We start from the raw sequence: 25,292 nt of genomic DNA on the forward strand, positions 1-25,292 counted from the left end.
AATTGCTGGGTCATATGATAGTTCTATTTTTAGTGTTTTTTAAAGTTTTGTTTTGTTGTTGAGAACATTTTTTGAGCCTCTGCTTTCAAGTCTTTTGGGTATATACCCAGAAGTGGAATTGCTGGGTCATATGGTAGTTCTAGTTTTAGTTTTTTGAGGAACCATTGCACTATTTTCCACAACATTTGTGCCATTTTGCATTCCCACCAGCAGTAGGTAAGGGCTTCGATTTTCCGACATCCTGACCAACACCTTTTTTTTTAACCTTAGTGGGAGTGAAATGGTATCTCTTTATGGCTTGGATTTGCATCTCTCTGATGCCTAATGATGCTGAGGATCTGTTGATGTGTTTGGTGGCCATCTGAATGTCCCCTTTGCTGAAATTCTATTCAAGTCCTCTGCCCATTTCATGATTGGGTTATCTTTTTGTTGCCAAAGTTTTACATGTATTTTGGTTATTATATTCTTGCTGGATATATGGTTTCTGAAGATATTCTCCCAGTTGGTAGCTTTTCATCTTTTTTGTAAAGTCTTTAGTGAAAAAAGTTTTTAATTTTTATGAGGTCCTTTTTAGCTGTTTGTGCTTTTGTTATTGTTAAAAGCTAGGCCTGATAGTGTTGCCCTTGCTTTTTTATGGTTTTAGTTTGCACATTTAGCTCCTTAATCCATTTTTACTTTTTGTGTATGGCGTGAGGCATGGATTCTGCTTCGTTTTTCTGCATGTGGAAATCCAATTTTCCCAGTACCATTTATTGAAGACTCTCCTTTCCCCATTGAATGGGCTTAGGACACTTGTCAAAAATCAGTTGACCACAGATGTGTGTGGGCTTAATTCTGGATTCTCAATTCTATCCCACTGGCCTATGTGTCTATTGTTATACCAGTACCAAGCTATTTTGATTACTGTAGCTTTGTAGTATATTTTAAAATCAGAAGTGTGAGTTCTACTTTTTTCTTTCAACATTGCTTTAGCTATTTGGGGCCTCTGGTCATCCCATGTGAAGTTGAGGATTGGTTTTCCTATTTCTGTAATGAAGGTTGTTGGAATTTTGATCAGGATTGCACTGAATCTGTAGATCGCTTTGGATAGTATTGACATCTTAACAATATTAAGTCTTCCAGTCCTTGAACATGGAAAATCTATTTAAGGCTTCTTTCAACAATTTTATAGTTTCCATTCTATAAGTTCTTCATGTCCCTGGTTCAGGCGCTATTGCAAATGGAATCGTTACCCTAATTTCCTTTCAGATTTCTCATTGCTGGTGTATAGAAACCCACCTGATTTTTGTTCGTTGATCTTGTACCCTACAACTTTGCTAAATTCCTCTATTAGCTATAGAAGTTTTCTTGTGGACTCTTTGGGATTTTCTATATATAGGGTATTATCCACCACGTGGGCAGACTTTGAAAAGGTTCTAATTTTTGTTCTGCATTTGACAGCCTGGAGGAAACGGCAACTGTGAATGATGCCACAAGAGCAACTGTTTCTAAACAGAATGTTTACACTGCATTCCAAAGTGATGCAACAGCATGTAACTGAGTTGAAGAGAACTCGATTTTAAATGTGAAATTTCTGGCTCAAATAAATTTCTGAGGCTTGCCTCACAGAAACTGATTGCTACAAATTCAAAGATAGTCCATTACCAGCAGGATGGCCTGGGGTGGCTGATTGAAGTGACTGTAATAAAATTACCTGTTGTGCAAATCAGCATGGCAATCTACTTGGATGTACGGTATAAAATTCTGAAAAAATAATGTGCTTGTTTTCTAGCTCACCTGTACTTAGTATTTATTTTATAGAATTTGTAATCTTACATAGTAGTTTTCACAGTACAGACTGCAGACCCCAGGGATTCTTCAAGACACTTCCTGGGGAGCATGAGGTCTAAATTAAGATGTTATCTTTTTCATTTTATTGGCGTTTTCACTGATGATGTATAAACAGTGGTGGGTGAAATTCGTGGCACTTCTCACAAATCAAGGCTGTGAAGAATAGCCACTGTATTCTTCACTGCCATGCACTCACAGTTTAACGCCCCCCCACCAAAAAAAGCCAGTTTCACCTAATGTCCTTGATGAAGCAGTAAAAAATTAAATTTCGACTCTTGAATATAAGTCTCAATGTTCTGTGTAACAATAAGCACTTCTGCATACTGAGGTGTAAATGTCTCGAGGAAAAACACTTGTTGTGTTTTAGCTGTGAGCTAAACTATCTGCTTTTGTTGTGAAACGGTATTTTTATTTGCAAGAACAACTGAGAAACAAACTGGTTATTCAGAAACAGACATCTCCTCAAAAATAGACTAAACGAGCCAGTCACTTCAAAGAAAACAATTGACAATATTTTGGAAAATTTGTATCTGCCTTTTTCTGTCAGCTTCCCAAAACTTAAGATTTTTCTGATGAGATCACTGGTCCTTACAAATATGACTTTTTGATATATAATAAGATGTGTCAACATTTGGAAGAAGTACCTAACTCAGTGCGTTAATATCTTCCAGATGACCAACATAAACTCCAAATCAAACCCACTGCTCATAGCATGAGGGTACATACCAGGCATGGGTAAAAGATGTATTTGAAGGAAAGATAGAGCAATCGATTTTGACATGATGTGTGCCACTGAGTCAGTTCCAACTCATGGCAACTGCATAGGACAGCGATGAACTTCCCCAAAGGGTTTCCAAAGCTGTAATCATTACGGGAACAAAACACCAGGTCTTTTCTCCTGTGGAGCTGCTGGTGGATTCTATCGGCTGACTTTCAGTTCGCAGCCAAGTGCTTAACCACTGCACCACCAGCTTCGGATTCTACATTTCAGCTAACCAGGTATCTGAAAGGCTATTAAAATATTCCTCCCTTTCTCAAGTATATCCCTGTGTAAGGCCAGATTTTCTTCATATATTTCAACTAAAACAAAACAGATTGAATGCAGAGGCAGATGTGGAAATCCAGAGATCTTCTATTAAGACAGACATTGAAGAGACTTCCAAAAAGTGAAATGACTCATAGAAATAGTAAAATGTCACTCTTCTCACTGAACTTTTGATTTGGAAAATACAGTCAATTCATAAATGTTACTTATGTTAACATATAATGAGTATATTACTGTTACATTTGATTGGGTTAATATTTCTAAATTGTTTTAATTTCTAATTAGTAAATATTAATACATATAACTCACATAAACTGAAGTTCTTTAAGAGTACAAAAGTATCTTAAGGCAAAAGTTTGAGAACCACTGATCTAGCGTTAGAATGGATGACTTCTTGCAATTTACAGAAAAGTCAAGCGTCCAGTCCTACTTGGGAGATCACCTCAGTCTCTTGCTCTTAAACAATATATTCTGTGTTGAAATAGTTATCAACAAGGATCACAGATTTGTTTATACTAATGGCTATATATCTGGATACCAGGCAGGCAGATCACTGAAAGCATTTTTAACATCTGAAAGTTTTCTACTCATCTCTCCCTTTCTACCCTCCTGTTTGAGTCGTAAACAACTTTATGATACCCCTGTTTTCTGTTTTTCTCCTACACCACCAATTTTGATATACTCAGTAACGCTCTAAGATCTTTCACTTATTTATTACAGGTGTATTTACTGTATCGTATACTTATTATTGCCCAGCCCTGGAGTAGGCATTTTATAATTAAATATTATCCTCCAAATAATTAGTGACAACATACACACGAGGAAAACAAGCTCAGAAACTCAGCTTGCCCAGGAAGTGAACCTAAGTCTTATACCAAAGCAGTTCCTCCTACTATATCCCATCATGGATGGTTTAAGTGGCAACTCAGTATCACAGGACACAGTATACGAATAACAACAAGGCTCTCTACTGTAGAGGACCCCTGGTGGCGCAGTGGTTAAGAGATTGGCTGCTAACTAAAAGGTTGGCAGTGTGAATCCACCAGTCACTCCTTGTAAATCCAACGAGGCAGTTCTACTGCATCCTATAGAGCCGCTTATAAGTCGGAATCAACTCGACAGCAACAGGTTGGTTGGTTGGTCTACTTTAGAAAAAACATTCTTAAGCGTGCTATGAGAAAACCTTTACTAAAGTATTTTAAGTTGCTTTTATTAGGGAAGGGAAAAAGAAGAATCATTCCACTGGGTGGGGGAGGGGGGAGTTGATTCAAAGTATGGGAAAGGTCCAGAAGAACAAGACTTGACTCAGAAAATAATGAGCTCCTTCAGGGACCATTCCTATCCTCTCTTCTGATCTTGATAATGATAAAGAAAAGAGGCAGATGCAACAGGCACACGAGCACAGCCAGGGACTTCACAGCAACCTGTTTTCACTATGATAAGCAAAAAAGAAATTTCTGCCTAGTACTGTAATTTCCAAAGGAAGATGGTGGGGGGGAGGTGTGAGAGGGCAGGGGTTCTAAGTTTTTAAAGGCCCTATGTAGAGAATATGGTCATCTGCCTGACTTGGAGAGTCGTACACATGGGTAGGCAGGAAGCTATCTGTAACTGTACTGAGGATTAAGGGATGGTGTAATGAACTTAAAGTAACGTTCTTAACCACAGCAACATAAATGGATTCACATACTGGTTTAAAAAATTAAAAAAATTTTACCCATAATTTAGGCACTCTTATGGTAAGGAACGCTGTTACCTACTTTTATTTCACTTTAATATAATTTAACATCCATGATCTGTTAATTTAAATGAAATACTTAGATAAAAATCTAAAGTGCCACTTGGTTAAAATGATGGAGATGGCTAAAATGTAGCCCACTATTGCGGTGACTGGTTCTCTGGACTATTCTTACGTATCTTATTGCCGTCCTAAATGGCACAAACAGTTAAGCATGTAGCTACTAACCATAAAGGCTGGAGGTTTGAATCAACCTAGAAGTACCTCAAAATAAAGGCCTGGTGATCTACTTCCCAAATTTTTTTTTGTTTTAAAATCCTATGAAAGTACAAGTTCTACTTTGAAACACATGAGGTCACCCGTGAGTCAGAACAGACTCAGTGGCAACGTGTTTGGTTTTTTATTAACTACAGGAACGCACCATGATGTAATACACAGTGTTCTCACATGGACCAATATTTATTCCTTTTCTGCCTCCCTGCTACTGCCTCAGTATCCAACATCAAACTATCAAAACTATGGTTTTTTAAGTTTGAGAGTATTTAATTAAAACTACCGTTCTATAAGTTATGTCCACAGTCCAGTAATTTATTTTAAATTTGAGTAATTTCAAATTCCACAAACGAAACTGAAGAACAGCAGTATTTTGTTTGAATTCTCTCTTCTGTACACTCAGTGATCTAAAACACCACAATATCCAACATACACAAACCTCAGGGAAGGGTTAGTAAATACACACAGATTGGAATCATGGTGCTCGTCGCTTCTGAATGGAATGGTCCCACAGAAAAAGCACAGGATACAGCACAATGTAAGGGCGCCTGTTACACATGAAGTGAGCAAAACACACTAGCATTTTCTATATGCGTAATGGGGAAACCTGCATAGGTTAGAGGGCCTTTTATTTAAAAATCAGGCAAGTTGTCGGTATGCATTTTTCAAAGAATTTGGAAAGCAATGCAATCCAATGTAAGATATACTGATTAGTGTTGTCTTTGTTGGCATTGACAGTCTTGTGTGGTCACATACCAATATTTTTGCTTTAGCTTTTCTTTGAATAAAAGACTTAAATGCATTTAGACAATACATATTGTAAGCTGTTTACATACACTAAATTTAAGAGATTCAATATTAGAGTTTCTTTTTTTCTTTAAACACTACAGAGTGCAAATCAGGTTCTTCACAATAGATTGAGTATTAGGCAGTTCTTCAAAGAATGAGGGGGGAGGACAAAAGCCCAAGTGAATAAAAACACTGAAACTATTCCCCTTTGAAAATAAATTCTAAGATGATGTGGAATGTGAAATAAGGTTTTAACATAGGTGATCCAATTTATGGTTAGAAACAAAAAGTAGTCCTTCATGAAATAAAGGTTACAAGAACACGTTGCTTTTTTTTCCCCGTTATAAACTGACAAGCAGGTAGAGAACGGTGTTTCAGTACGAAAATAGGCGACTACGGGATCAGCTTTCCATCTTACATGCTGTACCCAAAGCCAGGCTGTGGCTGCCCATAGGGTGGTGCAGTATAACCATAACCAAAAGGTGCCTGGGGAGGGACTGCAACACTGGGTCCTGCTGTCAGCATCAACTGAGGCTGACCTAAAGAAGAAGAAAAAAAGGGGAGGGAGGGGACAAGAGAAATTGTTAATATATTAGTCTCCCCCGACTCTAGCAACACAATCACACTTTAGAATGAGATGAGTGAGAGCATTCTTCCCTGTCACAATGGTTGATGCGACAGTCTCACCCTAAGAAAAGTCTTCCCCAAAAAGATAAATAGTGCAGGGCTGAGGGGCAGAACTGTGTTACTTCTTATCATTGAAAGCAATATGCACATGGATGCTTGAAATGATTAGGCAAACCATCTGCCAACAAGCCTATCACCACTTGATATGTGCACATGGCCTGTAGCCAATAAAATTAACACATGGAAAAGTTAATTTTTTTTTAACTGACATGTTTTAACATGACAAAATTTCAAGTTAGATTTAAATTTCTGTTTTAAACCTGTCTAAATGGTAACGAAACCTAACGCATTTCAACAGTCACGTATACACTGGGTATGAGATACATTAGAGCACAGACCCTCTATAAGTACTATGTTAAATTCTTTTTATGGAGTTAAGTAGCTGTTGACCACATACAGACAATATGACCTGTAGAGAACCTGGCTTATTTGGAGGGAGAAAGCACATAAAACACTTCTCTGCCCCTGAAAAACAAGTACTCTTAGCCTAACACGAAGACATAAATCTAAAGATTTTTCTAGCACAAGTGACCTTATGTCCTTTTTTGTGGATGACAACCAAAGTTGTCTTTAGTGAACAAGTTCTTTTTGGAAACCAACAGTTTATAAAACTCATCCCTAACCCTGACACTGACATGTATCCTGAAATTCCAAACTCATTTTCAATGGCCTACTTGGCTTGTCCATTTAAACATTCTGAAGGCAAGCCAAACTAGGAAGGTTCCCTCCCCGACCCCAATAATCCACCCACCCTGTTTTTGTTCCTACTATCTTTCCTATCTCAAATATGGCTTCAGTCACTGACAGAAGGATCTTCAAATATCCTGCCCCTATCTCTAAGGATCCACATTATCTTCCAATTTTGTCAAAACTATGCTCTCCCCTAAATTCCCAAAGTACTTTTTTTTCTGTAGTAAAAAGATAATGCCATAATAAATGTGTATATTTATCTGTTCTTTTAAAAGCAGCTTAAGACGTAAGAATCACATCATTTTTATGCCCCCCCAAGAACAACTGGTTAGTGTTTTGAGTTATACCCTTCGAATTCATTGTTCAAATGAATTTGTTCACCAGGTACGAAATATGAAGGATGTAATTGAGACATCAGGTGTAAGAAGAAATTCGACTGCCTTAAACATTCACGGAGAGCTTGATCCTATCTCTCTAGAAGGTTCTCAAAGGGAAACATTAACCAGTTCTCTGTCCCAGTTAGGCTTTAAAGTGAGGATATGGTCTAAGACAGCCTTAGCATCTTCTCTCACCTTTCTTTCTTCTGGAAATTGAATTTATCAGTGCTTCTTTCTCAGTAATTATGAACAAGCAATCAATCAGCAACCAGGCAACATGGAGGTTTAGGATATGTTCTTAAACAATGCTTTTTGAGATTCTCCTTGTATTAAGAATGTCCGAAAAATGTCGATGCCTGTTTAAGGCTGTTTTCGACAAAACGATGACAGGTAGAATCATTCCTTAACTCAGTACTTGTGCATTTTACTAGAAACTTATATTTCTGTTTTGAGGTAGAGTCCCTAAAGAATCAGAATTGTCTACTATATTTCTTTTGGGTTAAAAAACATATTACCATAAACAATAGGTTGTGTCTCTGTAGCTTGTTCTTCTTCTTTTCTCAGTGACTCTGAAGCATCTAATTTATCCACCTGGAGAAAAAACAGGTAATGTTAATTAGCACCCCAAAATTATTATAAACCTAGGTTTATGGCAGAAAGTGGAAAAGCCTTAGTATGTTAAATTCTGTCAAAGTAAAACAGACTACAAAGAACATTCTCAGGCCCCTTCAAATTCAATGGCAATGGTCATAATTCAGTCAAGGTGGTTTTCAGCACTGTCATTATAAACCCTCAAGAAGGAGGGATTTATAAATGCCATAAAAGCTCACGCCAGGCTAAAACTGGGCATGCTAGGATGCAGCCTGAGGGAAGGAGAAAACGAGAAGGAACCACTTTATCAAATGAAGTTTAAGCCCTACCAAAGATAGTAATAATGAAGTCATGAACAGGCAAGACTTCCCTCCCCCAAAAAATGGTATTCAAAAAAGTGAAAAAGGTCCAATGACTGAACAAGTACTTGCCCAAAATAAGCTATATTTTGCCAATTGTGCACAGCTTCTGATACCGATTACAGGTCTGGACTAAAATGTAAGACTCAAGTGGCTCCATATTCAATGTTTTTTGATATGAAAACAGGCTGCACATTTTAACGCTGCACGGTTCTACTTTCTACGAAGCAATTAGGAAAGCCTAATTTTGGCCCAACTTCTTTGAGAAGAAAATTTTGCTGTTAATTAAGCCAGAAAAAATAAGTGGCTATTATATGCTAGCTACTCTAAATCAAAGTGGATAGTATAAACAGAAAAATACTATAGAGAAGTCTAGATGTACTAGTGAAAGGAAGGACCTGGAATATACAGGTCCTTCCACTGACTAGGTGTATTGGGCAAACCATTGCAGTGGCCTTCAAATTTCTTCCTCTCTATTGTAAGGTGATTTGTAAAATTCCTTCTGGGCTAACATGATCTGATTCCATAATTCTATAGAGAATTAAGGGGAACTGGCATTATAATCCTGGGATTAGGGAATCTCCTTCACCGTATCTCCATATGCCTTTTAAGCTATATTTAAAAGCTAAAACTTCAACCAAGTCCTCATTCTTGGTCTATCATTATACGCTAAGTAACACTACACTTCAAATCTCAATGTTATTACCAGTGGCTTTCAAAGTCATAATATGTTGGGTGAAGCGGGAACATTTTATGCATGTTCACTGAATGTTCCTCAAAAAGTAATGAAAAATCACTCACAAAATAGACATGTACAAGTCAATAAAAGAGCTGCAAAACCCAGGTCCTAAAAAAGGTTAAAGCTGGTACCTTATTTCTATTTGCAACTATTTAAAATAGTGTCTTTGAGTCTTCACATAGGCCATTAAAGTTAGGACAGTATTTTATACAGATTTTAATTGTTTCTTGTTAAACACCATAAATATGCGTCTTTAATCCATCCTAATTTGTCAGAGAACTGAAAGTCTGAGAAAAGTAAGCCTAGGCAGACTCGAGACACCTTCAGATAAAATGTGGTTTTTCTACTCTAAGAAGACGGCTTTGGTTTTACACACTATTTTCCTATTTTATCACCCTAAACATTCGTGCATCCCAAATTACCCTAATATACAAGTTAAAGACTATTAATGGAGTATAAGTATCATGATAAATACCCGCTTTTTGGCATCCAAACCTACAACGAAACTGATTACGCTATAAAATTTAAAGCACAGTTCTGTGCCCTCAGAGTTCACTGGGATTTTGCTATTCTAACCAATATCCAAAAGTCAGCTAAAGAGGCTATCAGAAAAATACATGGATGCCTGAACAATAATAACTTCTAAAAAGAAAAAACAAAACCAAAAAATCCACCACTGCATAATACATTTCCAGACTCTCAAGGAAAAGAATCTAAAGCGAACACGTTTAAAAGTTTATGTCTGAGTCAGATGTTGAACACACAAGTCCTATTACAGAAATACATGGAAGACTTAGAAGAGCTAGCAACATCAGAATGCCCAAGCACAGACATAGGCAAGTTGGGCATAAGAGAGGAAAACAAACAAACAAAACACCCTGGAGGAGTAGCATCAAGCTAAGCAAAAAGATTTATATTTTTCTATGTAATGGGACAGCCTCTGGCACAGCAATATCCAATTTTTGTCTTCACTGACCCAATTTAGATTGCTTCAAAAAGAAAAGCAGAGAAGGCTTTTATGAACACAAGCTTTTGTTAAGAGCTGTAACAAAAGTTTCTGATCCTTGGATTAAAAAAAAAAAGAGAGGTATATAAGCATGTCACTGAGTTCAGCTGCATCTGTACGATTTGGACATTTATTAAAATTTAAAAGGCTTTTCCACAAAGACTGCAATACGCTGCAGAGGAAAAGTTAACATGCAGTCAATTATTCTGGTGTATGTGTGCATGAAAAAAAGGCAAAAGTACTGAAGCAAGAAGTGAGATCTGAAGATGACTGTTGCTATACAGGCTCAAGAAACACACACAGCCCACAGCAATGCTTTCAGAGTTTCAGAAGTAGTATGATGTAATTGCAATGACTGTTGTACATGCTTTATTTAAAACAATGCATAACACTGCAGTTCAATTACCTGTTTTTCACACACACGCTTTCTAACTGCCTTGCTTACTAGCTGCTGAAGGGCCTCACACACAATGCATTTTACTCAGGTTTGCCCTAAGTTCCAGTGGTGGCTCCAATTTGGTTCAAAATAACCCCAAGGCATTGCTTCCCCACTCCCAATTATTTTAAATTTATTTCAATTCTCCTCTACTTTCCCACCCCTCCCTAACCACAATTTGATCCCAGACATAAATTTGTAACACCCTTTCATTTATATTGGGATGAAGACAAGCCAATGAAGGAAGCAGCAACCAAAAGGTGCCTAAATTTGATCTTGAACAACCCAACTGATCCATAAGACAGCAAATTTTAGGTAGCTTAAGAGATGTGCCTTTATTACAGAAAACAAGCTGATACTGCTTCATTCTATATAGAAATAACCCATGTTGCTTAGCAACAATAACAGCAAGCTTAGCTCTCATGATTAAAAAGATCTGATTCCTCTTGAAAATGGACTAGCACCATAAGAACCGGACACCTGGAGAAACATGAGGAAAGTCTCTTCGGAAGCAGCTAGTATCTCTTTTATCTACTTTCAGCAAAAAAAATTAGTAAGAATCAAGAGATCAGAAACTGGATCACAGTCCTTCAATACCAAAGGAAGGGGAAAAAAAGCCCAAAAAGCCTTTTAGGGCATGTATACACGTATATAAATTCAACAACTGTCAGGCAAGCTCACAAAATAAAACCAGAGGCTGTTTTCATTTATTTCAAATATTAAGAAAATCCTATTATGGTCCAGATACCCGGACAGGGAAGAGAAATTTCCTGAAACTTTAGAATATGAAAACTCACCATTCTCAGTTTTTAATGATATATTTAAGAGAGACTGTGAACCAACTACTGATTAGCCTCCTGCCCTTCCTAAAGCCTATTAGCCGATTAGTAGCAAAACATCTACTAATGTCCTACAGCTCTATTATAGTTATATTTCAAGGGACTTGCAGAGGCTTTAGTGAAATTTTATTGGGGGGGGAAAAAGCAGCAGCAGCAGTGTAGAAAAGGAAGGAAAAAAAAAATCATGCAAATTCCTTAGACTTAGTCCTCCAGACTTAAAGACGGAAAAGAATCAACTTTCACCTTTTCCTTTATTGCATCAACCTGCAAAGGAATTCAGAAGGTGCAGCTTAGAAAAAAATCAAATTCCATATTGAGCATAAAAAGGTAGAATCAGCAACAAAGGTTTAGGGGAGAAACATCTAACCACTCAAAAAGGTATGAGAGAAGTGAAAATAAAGGGCATACTGGAAGCAAAACTCAGATTTTTTTTTTTTAAACTTCAGAGCTTATTGCAGAAAATTTATGCTATAGTCAGTGTGAAAGAAAGCAGCTTAATCTAGTAAAATTTATAGCACTTTGGTTAACAGCAGCTTAGAGCCAGGTCTCACAAGTTGGCATTATGCGTAAGAAATGAAGCTATTCTCATCGATGACTAAGATAAGGCAATTGTTTTTATTTTCTCTTACACTGAACTTTAAACAGTTTATACACAGAAAATGTTAAATTTTAAAAAAGTATAACCAAGTATAATGGTATATAATTATCTGGTATCCTAAAGGGAAATCTGGTATACTGAGGGGGCTGTTAGTAGTGTTTTTTTTTTTTTTTTTAATTCCTCCTTTATTCAAGCCTGCTGAAGAGATCAGATGCCAGACTCTGATTTTAAACACGTTCTGCTTTGAGAAAATGGATCCTTTAGGACCATTTTTAAAGGCTTTACGGCAAGAAAGCTAGTAACTACTGAGAGGCCAGGTGTATAAAAAAATACTCAACATCAAAAAGGGACAGTAAAGTGAACAGTGAGTTTTACAAGGTGATCATACCCCCAGCATGTTTAATATATTTTTAGTAAACGTGGTTAATTGTTAACCTTCTAAATATTTTTTAAATTAGAGGCTAAACTATCAAAAAAACTGGGAAGATTAACAGGATAAGAATATACATGCAGTTTCCCAGGGGAAATAGGCATAGATATTAAAGTCAAGAACCAACCAAATAAAGGGAATCTACACTATGCATGCTACGTGTTATAGACATCTGGGTTACAAGAACTGATTTAGGGGAAGGTGCTGTTTTGAAAAATAGCAAGTTTTTTTTTTTTTTTTTAAAGGGGAAGAAAAAAAAAAAGCCAAACATACAATACAGAAGTAATAGTGTTAACCCTCAGACATACATTGAGGGTAAACAGAGAGAAATTATGTTTGAGTTCCCTTTCCAATCAGTATCATTTGTCAACTATTAAAAAAAAATACAATTATTATATGACCAACTAAATGACTTACTTCTACTAAAGAAAAACATTTGAAAAAAATAAGTCTACACATGAAGTTTTATATACCCTCAAGATAATTAGTCCTGACTATGCTTAGAGGAGTCATTACCTTTGTCAAGTATTCCTTCATGACCTGGATGAAATAGGGCATGGCAAAATCCATGATATTGTGCCTCCATGCAGTTTCCAGGACAACATCTGGCCTTAAGAGATCATAACAGGTAAAAAGACAAGCTCCAAAGCACTCTCTTTTTTCTTCCTGCAAAAACCACTGTAGGAGCTCTTCAGCCAGTTCAGTATCTTTAGACTCAGAGGCATACTGCATTGCATCCTATTCAAAGGAAACAATGAAAGACAAACATTAAATATATAAAACTCTGAATAGTAAACCAAGTAAACAACACATCCCAGTTATAGCAATAAAGTTAAAATTTTGAAAAGAAAAATAACAGACACGCTAAAAAATATATGTATTTTTTAAAACAAAGAGAGGTTTGACTTAAATGTAAGATAGCCCCTAGAATCACTGACTTAATGACCATTTCCTCAAGTGGGGGTTTAAAATCAATTCTCATATCCCTAAAACTAATACTTGTATAGAATATGATCTCTTGTAATATACCACTGACACAGACCTAGTACTTGGTGTCATACTACTACACACTGATTGCCCAACTCCCTACTCCCAACTTTATCCACCTTGTAGAGGCTGTCTTTCTTGCACAGCTCTACACTCTGTTTCCAGCGATTGTTGCCTTTGAAGAGATAAGCAGCAATTCTTCTGAACTCAATGAGTTCATGTTTTTCCAAGCGCTGAGCAAGTGAGATATTGTCAAAGTTGTCGTAAGCGTCTATTGATGTTCGCAGAGCCTTAAAAAAAGAAAACAAAGCCAAAGTGCCACATCAATTTTTCATTTTAGTTTGACATTAATGTTTCATCCTTCTAGATCACAGAACCCAGGAGGAAGTAATATGTAATATAACAGCCTAGATTTAAGCATCAGACTACAAAGTTGTAATCTGTGAACAAGTATCAAGGCTCTTCAATTTAATTTTATAACAATAAAGTCCTCAAAGGTTCTGTAAGATTTTCTGAAGGCACAATTTTCTCTAAGGTTTTCACTGTCAAGAACTAACTTGAATGGTTATGAAATTGGGACGACGTGTAACATCGAGGGTACGATTATGCCCTAGGGAAAAATTATGCCAACTGTAAAAGAAAGAAAAAAATGGAACTAGCTTAACCTTAACTCTAATTGTTTCATGAAATCTATCACAAGGGAAAGTTTATTAAAAGACAAATACTAATAAGATACTAAGCAAAGAAAACAATGAATAATTAATATGGTTAATAACAAATAAGTTTTATGGGTTATTTAAGATATGAAAGACTTTTTAGATTCTACCTATAATCTAGATGTTTAGGGACAAGTAACCATATTTTTTCCAAAACAAAGTCTTGGACACGATCTAAGCAAAATTCTGCACAGTCGGCATTTAACTGCAAGTAGATTTATCAAACCTGAAAATCTCACTAAATTTAAAACCTAGAAATACTATGACCTACTACCTATAACCCTGAAGGAGGACTGATTTTTGACTGTCAATCGTACTAACTTTATGAACCAATCACAACCTGAGTTCTGAGAACATATGCAAGAACCAAAATTTTACCTGGTAATCCTCTTCTGTAATGAAGAGGTTGTTCAGAGATTCATTCACAGACTTGTTGTTGTGGTTCTGAACTGAGCGCAGATAGGGTTTCACCAGTGGGAGCTGTTTCACCTTTAATATAAACAGTTTGTTACAAATGTGGCACATAGTCAGTGTTTCACAGACAAAAGTCACCTACTTTGGTTCATAAATGTTGTTGTTGTTACTGGTGGCCCTGAAGTCAGCCCCTGACTCATGGCAACCCCATGCACACAGAAACACTACCTGGTCCTGTGTAATTTCCCTTGATTGGTTTTGGATCAGTGTTGTGATCTGTAGGATTTTCACTGGCTGCTTTTTAGAACGGACTTTCTTCCTAGTCTGTTAGTCTGGAAGCTCCACCAAAACCTGTTCAGCATCACAGTGACAAGCAAGTCTCCACCGACAGACAGGTGGTGGCTATGCAGGAGCTGCACTGGCTAGGAATTGAACCTGGGTCTCTTACACGAAAGGTGAGAATTCTACCACTAAACTATCACTGCCCACTTATAATTATTACCTTGCTGAAATAATTGACTGCACGAGTATGATCCAAACGTGGAGACAGCACCATGAGCAAATCATTTAACAACAGAGGCTTGAATTCTAAGTAGAACTGTATTGCTCTGTAGTATAGTTCCACATTGGCAACCTAAAATGAAAAAAATTTATACATAAGTCAATTATTTCCTAATGAGCTTTCTCCTTCTGAAGAAGGTACTCAAAAATCAGACTTGTTGCCGTCAAGTCAATTCTGGCTCATAGCAACCCTACAGAACAGAACTGCCCTATAGGGTTTCCAGGAAGCGGCTGTTGGATTTGAACTGCCGACCTCTCGGTTAGCAGCCTGAGCTCTTAACCACTGCGGAAGAAGGTACACACCTTGGTAATGATATCTTTGAACTGCCCTTCTTTCCATGCATCAGTTGGATGATTCATCATGGTAATTATGGCATTATCATATTCTTCATACTTGTCATACAAAAATACCAGTTCTGCCCAAAGATGAGCTTGTTCTGCAGCTCTTAGCACCTGCATAAGAATGAATTAATTGCTTCATACATGAGTCTGTAATTCTAGCTAATGGCCTAAAAAAAAAAAAAAAACATTTTAAAATGTCACAGTTTTGGCTACTGAACCACCTCGCAATATTAAAGGTTGGTTACCTTAGGTATATTCACTCTGGACCAGAATAGTTCCAGGTGCTCCCTCATTTTCTGTGGCTTAAACTTAGAATACAGAATAGCTAATTCGGTAAACATCCCCATGTGAGCTCGCTCAAGTCCCAAAGCTGCTTCCAACATGGTTATCAGTTCTTCAAAATATCCACGATCCTAAAGAGAAACATGCAATTAAAGATAAGAATAATTGTGGCAAAGGGCCTCAATTCAGATAGAAGATTCTTGTTCATTACCTGATAGTAGTTGATAAGTTCCTCTAATTCATCTGCATGTACTACAATATGAAGCCCACACATCTGAGCCAGTCGGAACTCTTTTCCATCCACACAGGCAAAGCAGACCTAGAATAAACATTTCCATTATGTGAACTCAAATGTAAATTAAAACAAAACAAAACAAAAACCCATTGCCGCTGAGTTGACTCAAAGCAACCCTAGAGGACAGAGTAGAACCACCCCACAGAGTTTCCAAGGAGCTGGTGGATTTGAACTGCTGACCTTTTTGGTTAGCAGTCGTTGCTTTTAACCATTGCACCACCAGGACTCCTCCAATGTAAACAGAACTATTTAATTCAATCAATCAGTTTAAAGAGCATTTCCAATCAGATCTTAACTCTTCAGTCAAAATTGTGTTTAGATTACCTCCTTCCATGTTCGAGTACTGTTAGCTTTCCTAGCTCCATCAACAGCTGCCTGATATTCACCCAGGTGAACCAGGGTAGATGCCAGGCGTCCAAAATTGGACACATTATTGTACAACAACTTAGCCGCATCATACATTTTTTCATCGTAACAACGGTCACCAACCTGAAAAAGAGACAACTCATTTTCAGTGATATGAACCTCAGCTCAGTTCTCCTTCCATATTCACAACTTAGTACTGGGGAACTTTTTTTTTCCTTGGGAATCTTTAATTGTTGACTCTATTAAGCTAATAAAATTACTCAACTATTAACTTTTAAACTGTTTTAAAAAATCTGAAGAAACTCACTTGTTGGATATGAGCATTGTTTGGCCCATTGATAAACTCTTCTAACTCTGCAAGGCGGTTAGTTTTAGCCAGGGCAAATATCAATTCTGTCTCCACATAGGACTCTCGAGCCTTCTTACGGGCCATCTGCAAGTACTTCACAAGCTCTTCCCAATTTCCTAGGTTTGAAAAGGAAAAAGTAAGTCTAAACGCTAACACCCAAGTAAATGAAACTTGCTACCAACTTCTTTTTCAAGGAAACAGAGTATAAGAAATTTAGACTAAAATGAATCTAGAATTGCATAAATTCTGTAACACTTCTGTATTACCACTGCCAATCTCTAACAGGATCTTATGAGAGTTCAAAGCACACTGACCTTGTAAGGTCACAACACGCAGTCTATCTTTATTTAGACTAAGATGGAGAGGACTAAAAGGTATCAAGAGTAACCATGCAGTAGCTTAGCTTAAAATAGCTTAGGTACATTTTCTGAAATCTCAAACACATAAAAGAAGTCATACCACTAGTATTGGCAGCCTGAACAACTTCCATGTAGGATGAAGGATCATCTGCTTTGATATAAGAATCAATGGCTTCTTTCACCATTCCTTTCTGCAACTGGGCTTTCGCAAGCTGACTCCAGACTGCTGGTTCATTACAGCGTTCGGCAAACTCATATGCTCGGTCCAAGTTTCCAATATGTTCAATCAAGACCTAGGCAACCAATTTTAAAAATCAGGGTTACAAGAAAATGAATCTTACCCCATTATTGCAAGTGCATAGAAATTTTTAGGGTTTTATTGCTCTTCTATTGCTATAGCAGTAAGTTATGTTTACCCTCACAGGTCCATACATATATTGAACCAGAAGACAGTGTAGTAATCTGAAGATTTACCTGCACTGCCGAAGTATTCACATCAAATTTCCGGAAAATGGCAAATGCTTCTTCAAATAGCTCATTGCTGATGGCAATATTGGCAATATCTGGGGCATCATAATTATCCAGGCGGTTAATATACTCCATAACACGTGTACGGTCAGCCTTAATTGCAGTGAGGATGAGGAGGTTTTGCAGGTTCCTTTAAGGAAAAAAAAGATATTTGAATGCAATAGTTAAAAAAAAAAAAAGCATATCAGTCATAGAGAATAAAAACTATGGCTATAAACATTTTCCCCCCCTGGCCTTTTTCTCGCCTCAGGATGTAGGGTACGAAGCAAGGTGAACTTTCTGTTTGTTCCTTCCCAATACTGATAGGCCATAACTAAAGCCTGAGCCAATGGGTGCCCCTCATAGCATACCTGTGTTCACTGAATACAGAGTTATCAAGGACAATTTTCTCCAGCAGTTCAATGAGTTCATTGGGAAGGTCTGCAGTCATAAAAGCCTTGACAGTTACTGATACTTCTTCAGGATCCTGAGTCTCAGACAAGGCTGTCTGCACAACCTAGAGAAGATAATAAATAACTGAGATTCGAGGCAGCTCCAAAGATATTACCTAGTAAGTTGGGCTCTCACTAACTTGAATAGGCAGAAAAAATTAAAAGGGAGGGGTACCTTCAAATTTACTAACCAGAGGTCTTTCTGTCCACATCTGCATGCACCCACACCATGTGTACTTCTACTTTGTTGATAATCACCTCAATATAATTTCTATTTTCCTTCATTATTAAAAATTACCCATACTAACCACTCCTCATTATCACTTTAATGGCTACATACAATTCAACTATATAGATATGACATTATATACTCAGTAATTTCTTTATTTTTTAGCTATTTACATGGTTCCCAGATGCTGCAATAAGTTATTTTTTCCCGCATGTTTGCATCTACTTGGCAATCTCCCTTAGAAATGCTTCCTAGGAGAGGAATGATACACTGATAGCCTCAATCTACACTTTCCCAAAATGTTTTGTCTATATTTCTACCAGGAGAATTTAAGAACCATTAAAATAAACCTAAATTTTTAGGGTCTTAAAAATAATCTTTTCAATTTTATATAGGTACAAAACTACATCTCATTGCAGTTATGTGCTTACTAGTGAGGTTTAACTCAAGTCTTTCGCAGTTTCTCTAATCAATTCTGATTCTTGATTACCACTGACTTGAATGTTTCCAATCAATTTAACCACTTCTCAGGTATTAATACCAGCAATCCTTTCTCACCTTATCAAATGTTACATTTGCTGTTTTCCTTTTAACTATGATGAATTGAGAGAGTTTTACATAATCAGATGTCTTTTGATATATTTTATTATTCTTAACATTTGTAATATATATATTTGTAGTACAATTTTTATTTTTTTCTTTTTACTGGCCCCTCTCAGTTAAATACCACCATTTGAGTATATTTACATATATAAAGAAGGAAAAGGTCTTATTTGTAAAACCTTTAGTTTAATGAATTAAAATAGATAAGCCTTACATACATTCACCAATTTTACCTGGTCAATTAGGGGTCTCCTATAAGGATTGCTTTCCAGTAGCACGCTACCCCACAATTCTGGATCCTTTCGTCGAACCAAGTAGCGGGAGAGACTTTTGAAGAGGGAATTCTCGTTGCAAACCTAAATAAGACGTTAAAGATTAATTTCAAGGTAAAGAGTAAAGACTTTTACAGACTAATTTTACTTTTAAATATTAATTTCCTGTCACTTAAACCTGGTTCATCGTTTCATAGGAAAAAAAAAAACCCCACTAGTTTTACACAAAATCTTGAGTAAGTTACACTCAAATTTTTCCTATTAAAATTCGACCTACATAAAAAGTAGTTATTCATTTCTAAAGGCTTTTAAAAAGCACCTTGCTATTGGATCTATTTCTGGACTTTCTATTTTATTCCACTGGTCTGTCTATTCATGCACCAGTACCACATTGTTTTAATTACAGAGACTTTGTAATATGCTTTAATATGTCGGAGTGGTAGTCCCCCGCTTAGCGCTTTCTTTTCAGTGTCACGAGCTCTTTTTGTGTGTTTAATTTTCCATGCGTGTACTGCATGTATGTGTGTATTTTTTGTGTGTGCATGTATACACGGATGCTTATATGTCCTAACTCTGATCACAGAAAAGATTCTGGAAGTAAATGTATCTAGAAGCCAGTCTTGGTTTCTAATACTATTCCCCACTAAAAGGGACCTGGCTTCCTTGGAGAAATGCCTGATTCCTGGGCTAGAAAAGGTATAAAATGAGCTAGTATGTCTTGTGCCAGAAAATAAGGAAGAGCTGAAAAAAAAATGTGAGAGCTTGTCACAAAAACATAGGAACCACACTGAAGGGGTTCCCATCAGTCAAATCTGGGACAACTTGAGCATCAAAATGCCTACCAGTAATGGGTTATACCCACAGAATAAAACAGAAATCCCCGAGTCCATAAATTCATAGTGCTGATAATTATGCAGGAAGTATGTATGGGGACTGGAAAATCTTCATTTTCTTGCAAACAACACATTAAGAACGATTTAGGCAAGAATCAATAAGATGCTAAATGGGGGGGGGGCGGAGATTCTGATGAACAACTGGATGTTTGGTTTGCATGATCCTAAGTGTCTCCTCACAGACTGTTTTAGTATCTGCCAAGAAGAAAAAAAAATGGATAAAAACTGATCACAAATGAGGGACAATGGACATCAATGTGCTTCAGTGTAATCCATGAGAAAGACAAAACATCACTTAAGCAATATTCTGGGTGGAAATGTATAATCTAACAGAATAAACCATCAGAAAAACTCAAAGTGAGAAACATTCTATGGCGGGAAGAGGGAAGACTTTCCACTCATATGAAATATCCAAAACAGGTATGTCTGCAGAGGCGGAACGCAGTCTGGTGGTTGCCAAGGGTTGGGGAGAAGAGGGAATGGGCAGCAGCTATTTTAGCAGTTATGGGCTTTCCTTCTGGGATGACATAAATACCTAGGAACTAGATAGAGATGGTGGCTACCCAACATTGTCAATGTCCTAATAATCACTGAACTGTTAACTTTAAAATGCTTAATGTTATGTTATGTAAATTTCATATCAAGAAAAAAGTATACAGATAAACTTTTTCTTCCAAAATTGTCACTGTCATGAAAGAAAAGCTAAACAATTTTTCCAGATTAAAGGAGACTGACAAAATTGGAATAAATAGGTTTTAAAAATACTGTATTAAGTCAGAATCAACTCGACAGCAGTGGGTTTTCTGGTTTGGTATCAATGTTAAACTGACTGAAGATGATTTATCTATGTGGTTATGAAAGAGAATATCCTTGTTCTTAGGAAATACACACTGAAGGGGTATAGGGCCATGACGGGTACAGGGCCATGATATATGCAACTTATTCTCAAACGGCTAAGCAGTAATATATTTGGTTGTGTATGTATGTATGAAAGAGAACATGAGAACACATATTATAAAGCTAATGAGGCTAAAACATTAATAGGTAAATCAGAATAAAAGGTTTATAGACATTTTCTACTATTCTGGCCACTTTTCTTTACGTTTACAATTATTTAAAAATCAAGTTTTTAAAAAGCAAGCCATCTTCCCAAAAACCTCTCTATTACCTAAATCCATTCCTGAACCCTCAAAGTTCATTAGCCTGGTATTTTATAACAAGGTAAAAAAAAAAAAGCAGTCTTCTTTCCACATATTCAGCTAGCAGTACTCACATTAATAAGTTCCAGATCGCACTGGCCACGTTCATAAGCAACACATGCCAGGTGTGGATCTCTCTTCTCACAATACTTTCCGACAACACGACTGTCATAATAGGGATTTTCACGAAGAAATCTCTCCGGGTTGTTATTACTATCTATATAGATTTTGGCTAGTGCATTGTGAGTGGCAGGCTCCTCACAGCCTTCATGAATTCTGGCCTCTAGCCAAGGCAGGAGGAGTTTCAATCTAGTAAACAAACAAAAAAACCACACTTACTGTATTATAGATAACACATTCTTGACATGCTAACTATGTAGTGCTTTATACAGTTATACGGGAACTTACATAAGTACCTTAATAATGCATTTTCACATGTATTAATCCCCAACAATCCTATTACAAATTGAGAAATTAAGGCTTGGATATGGTTAACTGACTTCCCAAGATTTCACAGAAAGTATTTAAGACTCTTTTCACTCTGCTAGGCCTATCTGCTACATTATCTAGGTAGGAATATGAATACGAACCATTATAGAATCAGAGATTGTCCTTTCTTTATACTAGACAAAATATCTAGACTTTATATAAATTTTGTTTAGGGCAGGGGTAAGATAAGTATGAAAGATAGGCCAGATTATCTCAGGTTCCTTTCAATTTTAACACAATTACCACACAATACTACCTACAGCTAAAGTGGGCTGTACCCTAAGTACATACTGGGAATAAAGTCTAGTAGAGCTTTAGGAACTCCAGGTTTAATAGTTCTAGCAGTAATATGATCATTTCACCAACGGTCAAGGTTTCACTAAGCTATAACTTACGTTTCAATGGTCCTGATGACCATTTTTCTTCTACCTATGATTTAAATATTAAAAACAGCCAGAGAAAAAGCAGTATTCCATTATTTTGACAGTGAAATTCAAGAAGTTATTATGAACACATTTCCGTTACAGTAAAGAAACTTCATTTTTTTTTATTAACAAAGGCAAAAATCAAGCTCCTATAAACATGTGCAACCCATGTCAACTGAAATACACTTCAAATTCAAGCTGATACTCTTAAATGAGTATTATTTTCATCTCCATTGTCCTTTGCAGAATTTTTCCATGCTTGAACATTCAAATACAAATTATATGAACACCGTTAGTAGCGCACCTATATCAACTCAGGTTAAAATCAAACCCCTAAATTTCAAAGGTTTTCTTGACATCCTTTCACATAGCTATAGTAATTTCCCACTACCAAACCAATCTACCAAACTCATTTGCTGCCATCAGCACTTCTTAAACACTAGTTCCTCAAAACGCTCCAGTAAAAAAAGGGCTTCATGGCCTATTAAGTATTAGAAGCTCATATGCTATATTCTTTTCTATTGACAGTCATTAATCCACATTAGTATTTTAAGGTACTACAAATTAAAAACCAGTTTAACCCAGAGTTGTATAGGAACTCGTCAAACCTGAAGAAACATCATACTATTTATCAGTCAAGATTAGTTATCAAATATACTGGTACCACACATAACTAAAAGCAGACTTGCCACATACATGAAAAATATACACAGTCAAACCACATAGCTGTAATTATAGAACATGTAAAAAAGTGATCAGCCATGTCAACAGATTTTTATATGATAGAGCAGCTGTAATGTTTCAGAAAAGAGATTTTTTAGAGCTATCAGGTTAGCACTTCCAAATTAGGTTGTCTCCAGTGATTTACTGCCCATGTGTTACTGAACAGCTTTTAGGCAACTTACTAGTTATATTTTTAACCATTACCACACCAAAAAAGACTACTAACTGATCCCAGTTATGAAGATTAAAATGCTACTATACCGGTTTCTTTTTTCAACCTCAGCAACAAGCTCGTCAGTAGAAAATTGACCTCTTACAACAAGAATCAAGTTTTTAATGACATCTTCGGAGCAATCAACATCAAGTAATCCTCCAATAACCACAGGAAGTCGACTTGGATTCACCTACAGTAAAAACAACAACAACCAAAGTGATGCCATTATGTTGCTAATAAGCAAAGCAACCACCATCACCAGGAGCTGCCACTGAGTCGTCTGTGATGCATGGCAACCCTGTGCGATTCAGAGTGGACCTGCACTACGTACGTAGGGTTTTCACTAGCTGTGATCTTTTCAAAGCAGATCACCGGTACTTTCTTCTGAGTTGGCTCTGGGTGGATTTGAATCACCAACCGAGTGCTAAACTGTTTGTGTGAAGGGGAGTTTAAAAAAAAAAAAAAACCTCATTTCCCTCTTGTAAGCTCAGCTTTTTAGTCAGTAACGAGCTGAGAGTCTAAATTTGCAACTAGGCAGAGGAATTTATCATGAAGTCTGATTTGGTTAATTAGTTACCTAAGCATTGGGTCCAAAGGATAAATAAGCCCAAAGAAGCTAGAGTCACAGAATGACTATGGAGACTAATAATAAAAAAGCCCACATAAAAGCAAAACTACCTTCCTATTTCTGGAGGTAGTAGGTAATATTTCTAATATCTGTATTTAAGATGGCTTTAAAACTGTGCTTTGGAGTATTACTTACCTTCTGTACATATATCTCTATATATTTTTGAAGATTATTTCTATATAAATAGAGCACCAAATCATGGACAAAGTCAAATCGATCACACACAATGATAAGTGGTAACTGATCTGTCAGCTTCGCTTCCTGAAAAAACAACAAACAAAAATAAGCCTTCATTTTCTCCTTGAGTGAGCTACTAAATCATGGAAAACGAGAATCCATTCTACACTGATGTTAGAGGCCCACACAAACTTGGCTCTTTTAGTCAAGAAAGAAATATCTCAAAAGCCAGTGTGTGCCTGTCCCCAGTTTAATTTTTACTAAGCAATACTTAGATTACACAGCAAAATACCAGGTTCTTCCCATATACAACCTATAGCCCAAAAAAAATTACAACCAGAGACAAACATAAACAAATTAAGATTCGGACGCCACCAGTGGCACATGTGTTGTAAAATCAACACACAGGAACATTAATAGTAACACTGGAATTAAATTGGAGTTGTTTTAAAGAACTACTGTCACACTGTCAAAGTACGTTATAAATGGCTCACATCTGTTTCATACTAATGACTTAGTTTTCACCACACCCCAATCCCATTCTACACAATTAGCCTCTAATACTCTATTCTAATAAAGTCTACAAGGGATGACGGTAATGGCCATGAACCAGATAAATACACCACATGTTGCTATAATTTAAAAAGGCAAAAAAAATGCATTTAAAGAAGAGAGATCTTTAAATTACCAAGTGCTTTTATCATTATAAATCCCAGCACATAATCCTACTTATAGACTGACAAAGAAGGTGCCATAGACAGGTAGGGAAGACCTATACTGGGCATTTACCTGATACATGTCCTGTACATACCACAGATATAAGGTATAGCACAAAAAACAACAGTTTCCATCAGGAATTCATTTATACACAAAGAAACACTCCTCAATAAATGATTCTTCTAGGACAGTCCACTAAGGAAGAACTTCCCCCAAAGATAGCCACTAAAAACAGTATTTGCAAGGTTATAATAAAGTGGTTTCTAAGACTGAGTATGTCAGTCCCCTGACTGTACAAAGTACAAGTAGTAGTCTATGAAATGTTCAGAGAATACTAAGCTACATCGGGAGCCATGAGAAACCCTGAATAAAAACCAAAATGGCTGTACATCTGAAGTGGAAGCCCAGCTGCAGATTTTTCACATTAAGGAAACTCTAAAGCAAGTATTGCTTAACACTATGGAAACTCCATATTAACAGGTGAAAGAATCATCTCTAGAAAGAATGTTTGCATCTACCTATGCAAAAGACTTCAGGTCACATTCTTCCCACTAAATAGTGGAAAATTAGTAGATCAACCCATCATTTCTTCCTCACCCTGTTTAATATACATATAAAATATTAAATACTTCATTTTACCACTTAGGTGAAAAACATACTTGCGTATAA

At 36.7% G+C, this 25,292-nt stretch overlaps 1 protein-coding gene across 1 annotated transcript in view; it reads right to left on the reverse strand.

The window, feature by feature from the left end:
* Nucleotides 1-3,200: 3,200 nt before the first annotated feature.
* Nucleotides 3,201-25,292, reverse strand: part of CLTC (clathrin heavy chain) — a 66,215-nt gene continuing 44,123 nt past the window's right edge. Inside the window, exons 15-32 of the mRNA XM_049858844.1 lie at nucleotides 23,865-23,990; nucleotides 23,149-23,291; nucleotides 21,325-21,559; nucleotides 19,120-19,242; nucleotides 17,974-18,119; nucleotides 17,570-17,753; nucleotides 17,196-17,388; nucleotides 16,695-16,852; nucleotides 16,346-16,510; nucleotides 15,938-16,045; nucleotides 15,690-15,857; nucleotides 15,406-15,555; nucleotides 15,044-15,175; nucleotides 14,506-14,616; nucleotides 13,531-13,701; nucleotides 12,941-13,162; nucleotides 7,942-8,017; nucleotides 3,201-6,211 (exon numbers count right to left, since the gene is read on the reverse strand). Of these exons, the coding sequence (XP_049714801.1) occupies nucleotides 6,087-6,211; nucleotides 7,942-8,017; nucleotides 12,941-13,162; nucleotides 13,531-13,701; nucleotides 14,506-14,616; nucleotides 15,044-15,175; nucleotides 15,406-15,555; nucleotides 15,690-15,857; nucleotides 15,938-16,045; nucleotides 16,346-16,510; nucleotides 16,695-16,852; nucleotides 17,196-17,388; nucleotides 17,570-17,753; nucleotides 17,974-18,119; nucleotides 19,120-19,242; nucleotides 21,325-21,559; nucleotides 23,149-23,291; nucleotides 23,865-23,990 (2,736 nt within the window). The 3' untranslated portion in view covers nucleotides 3,201-6,086. The remainder of the gene's footprint in view (nucleotides 6,212-7,941; nucleotides 8,018-12,940; nucleotides 13,163-13,530; nucleotides 13,702-14,505; nucleotides 14,617-15,043; nucleotides 15,176-15,405; nucleotides 15,556-15,689; nucleotides 15,858-15,937; nucleotides 16,046-16,345; nucleotides 16,511-16,694; nucleotides 16,853-17,195; nucleotides 17,389-17,569; nucleotides 17,754-17,973; nucleotides 18,120-19,119; nucleotides 19,243-21,324; nucleotides 21,560-23,148; nucleotides 23,292-23,864; nucleotides 23,991-25,292) is intronic.

The sequence above is a fragment of the Elephas maximus genome, chromosome 19 (assembly GCF_024166365.1).
Source record: "Elephas maximus indicus isolate mEleMax1 chromosome 19, mEleMax1 primary haplotype, whole genome shotgun sequence".
Classification (NCBI taxonomy): Eukaryota; Metazoa; Chordata; class Mammalia; order Proboscidea; family Elephantidae; genus Elephas; species Elephas maximus.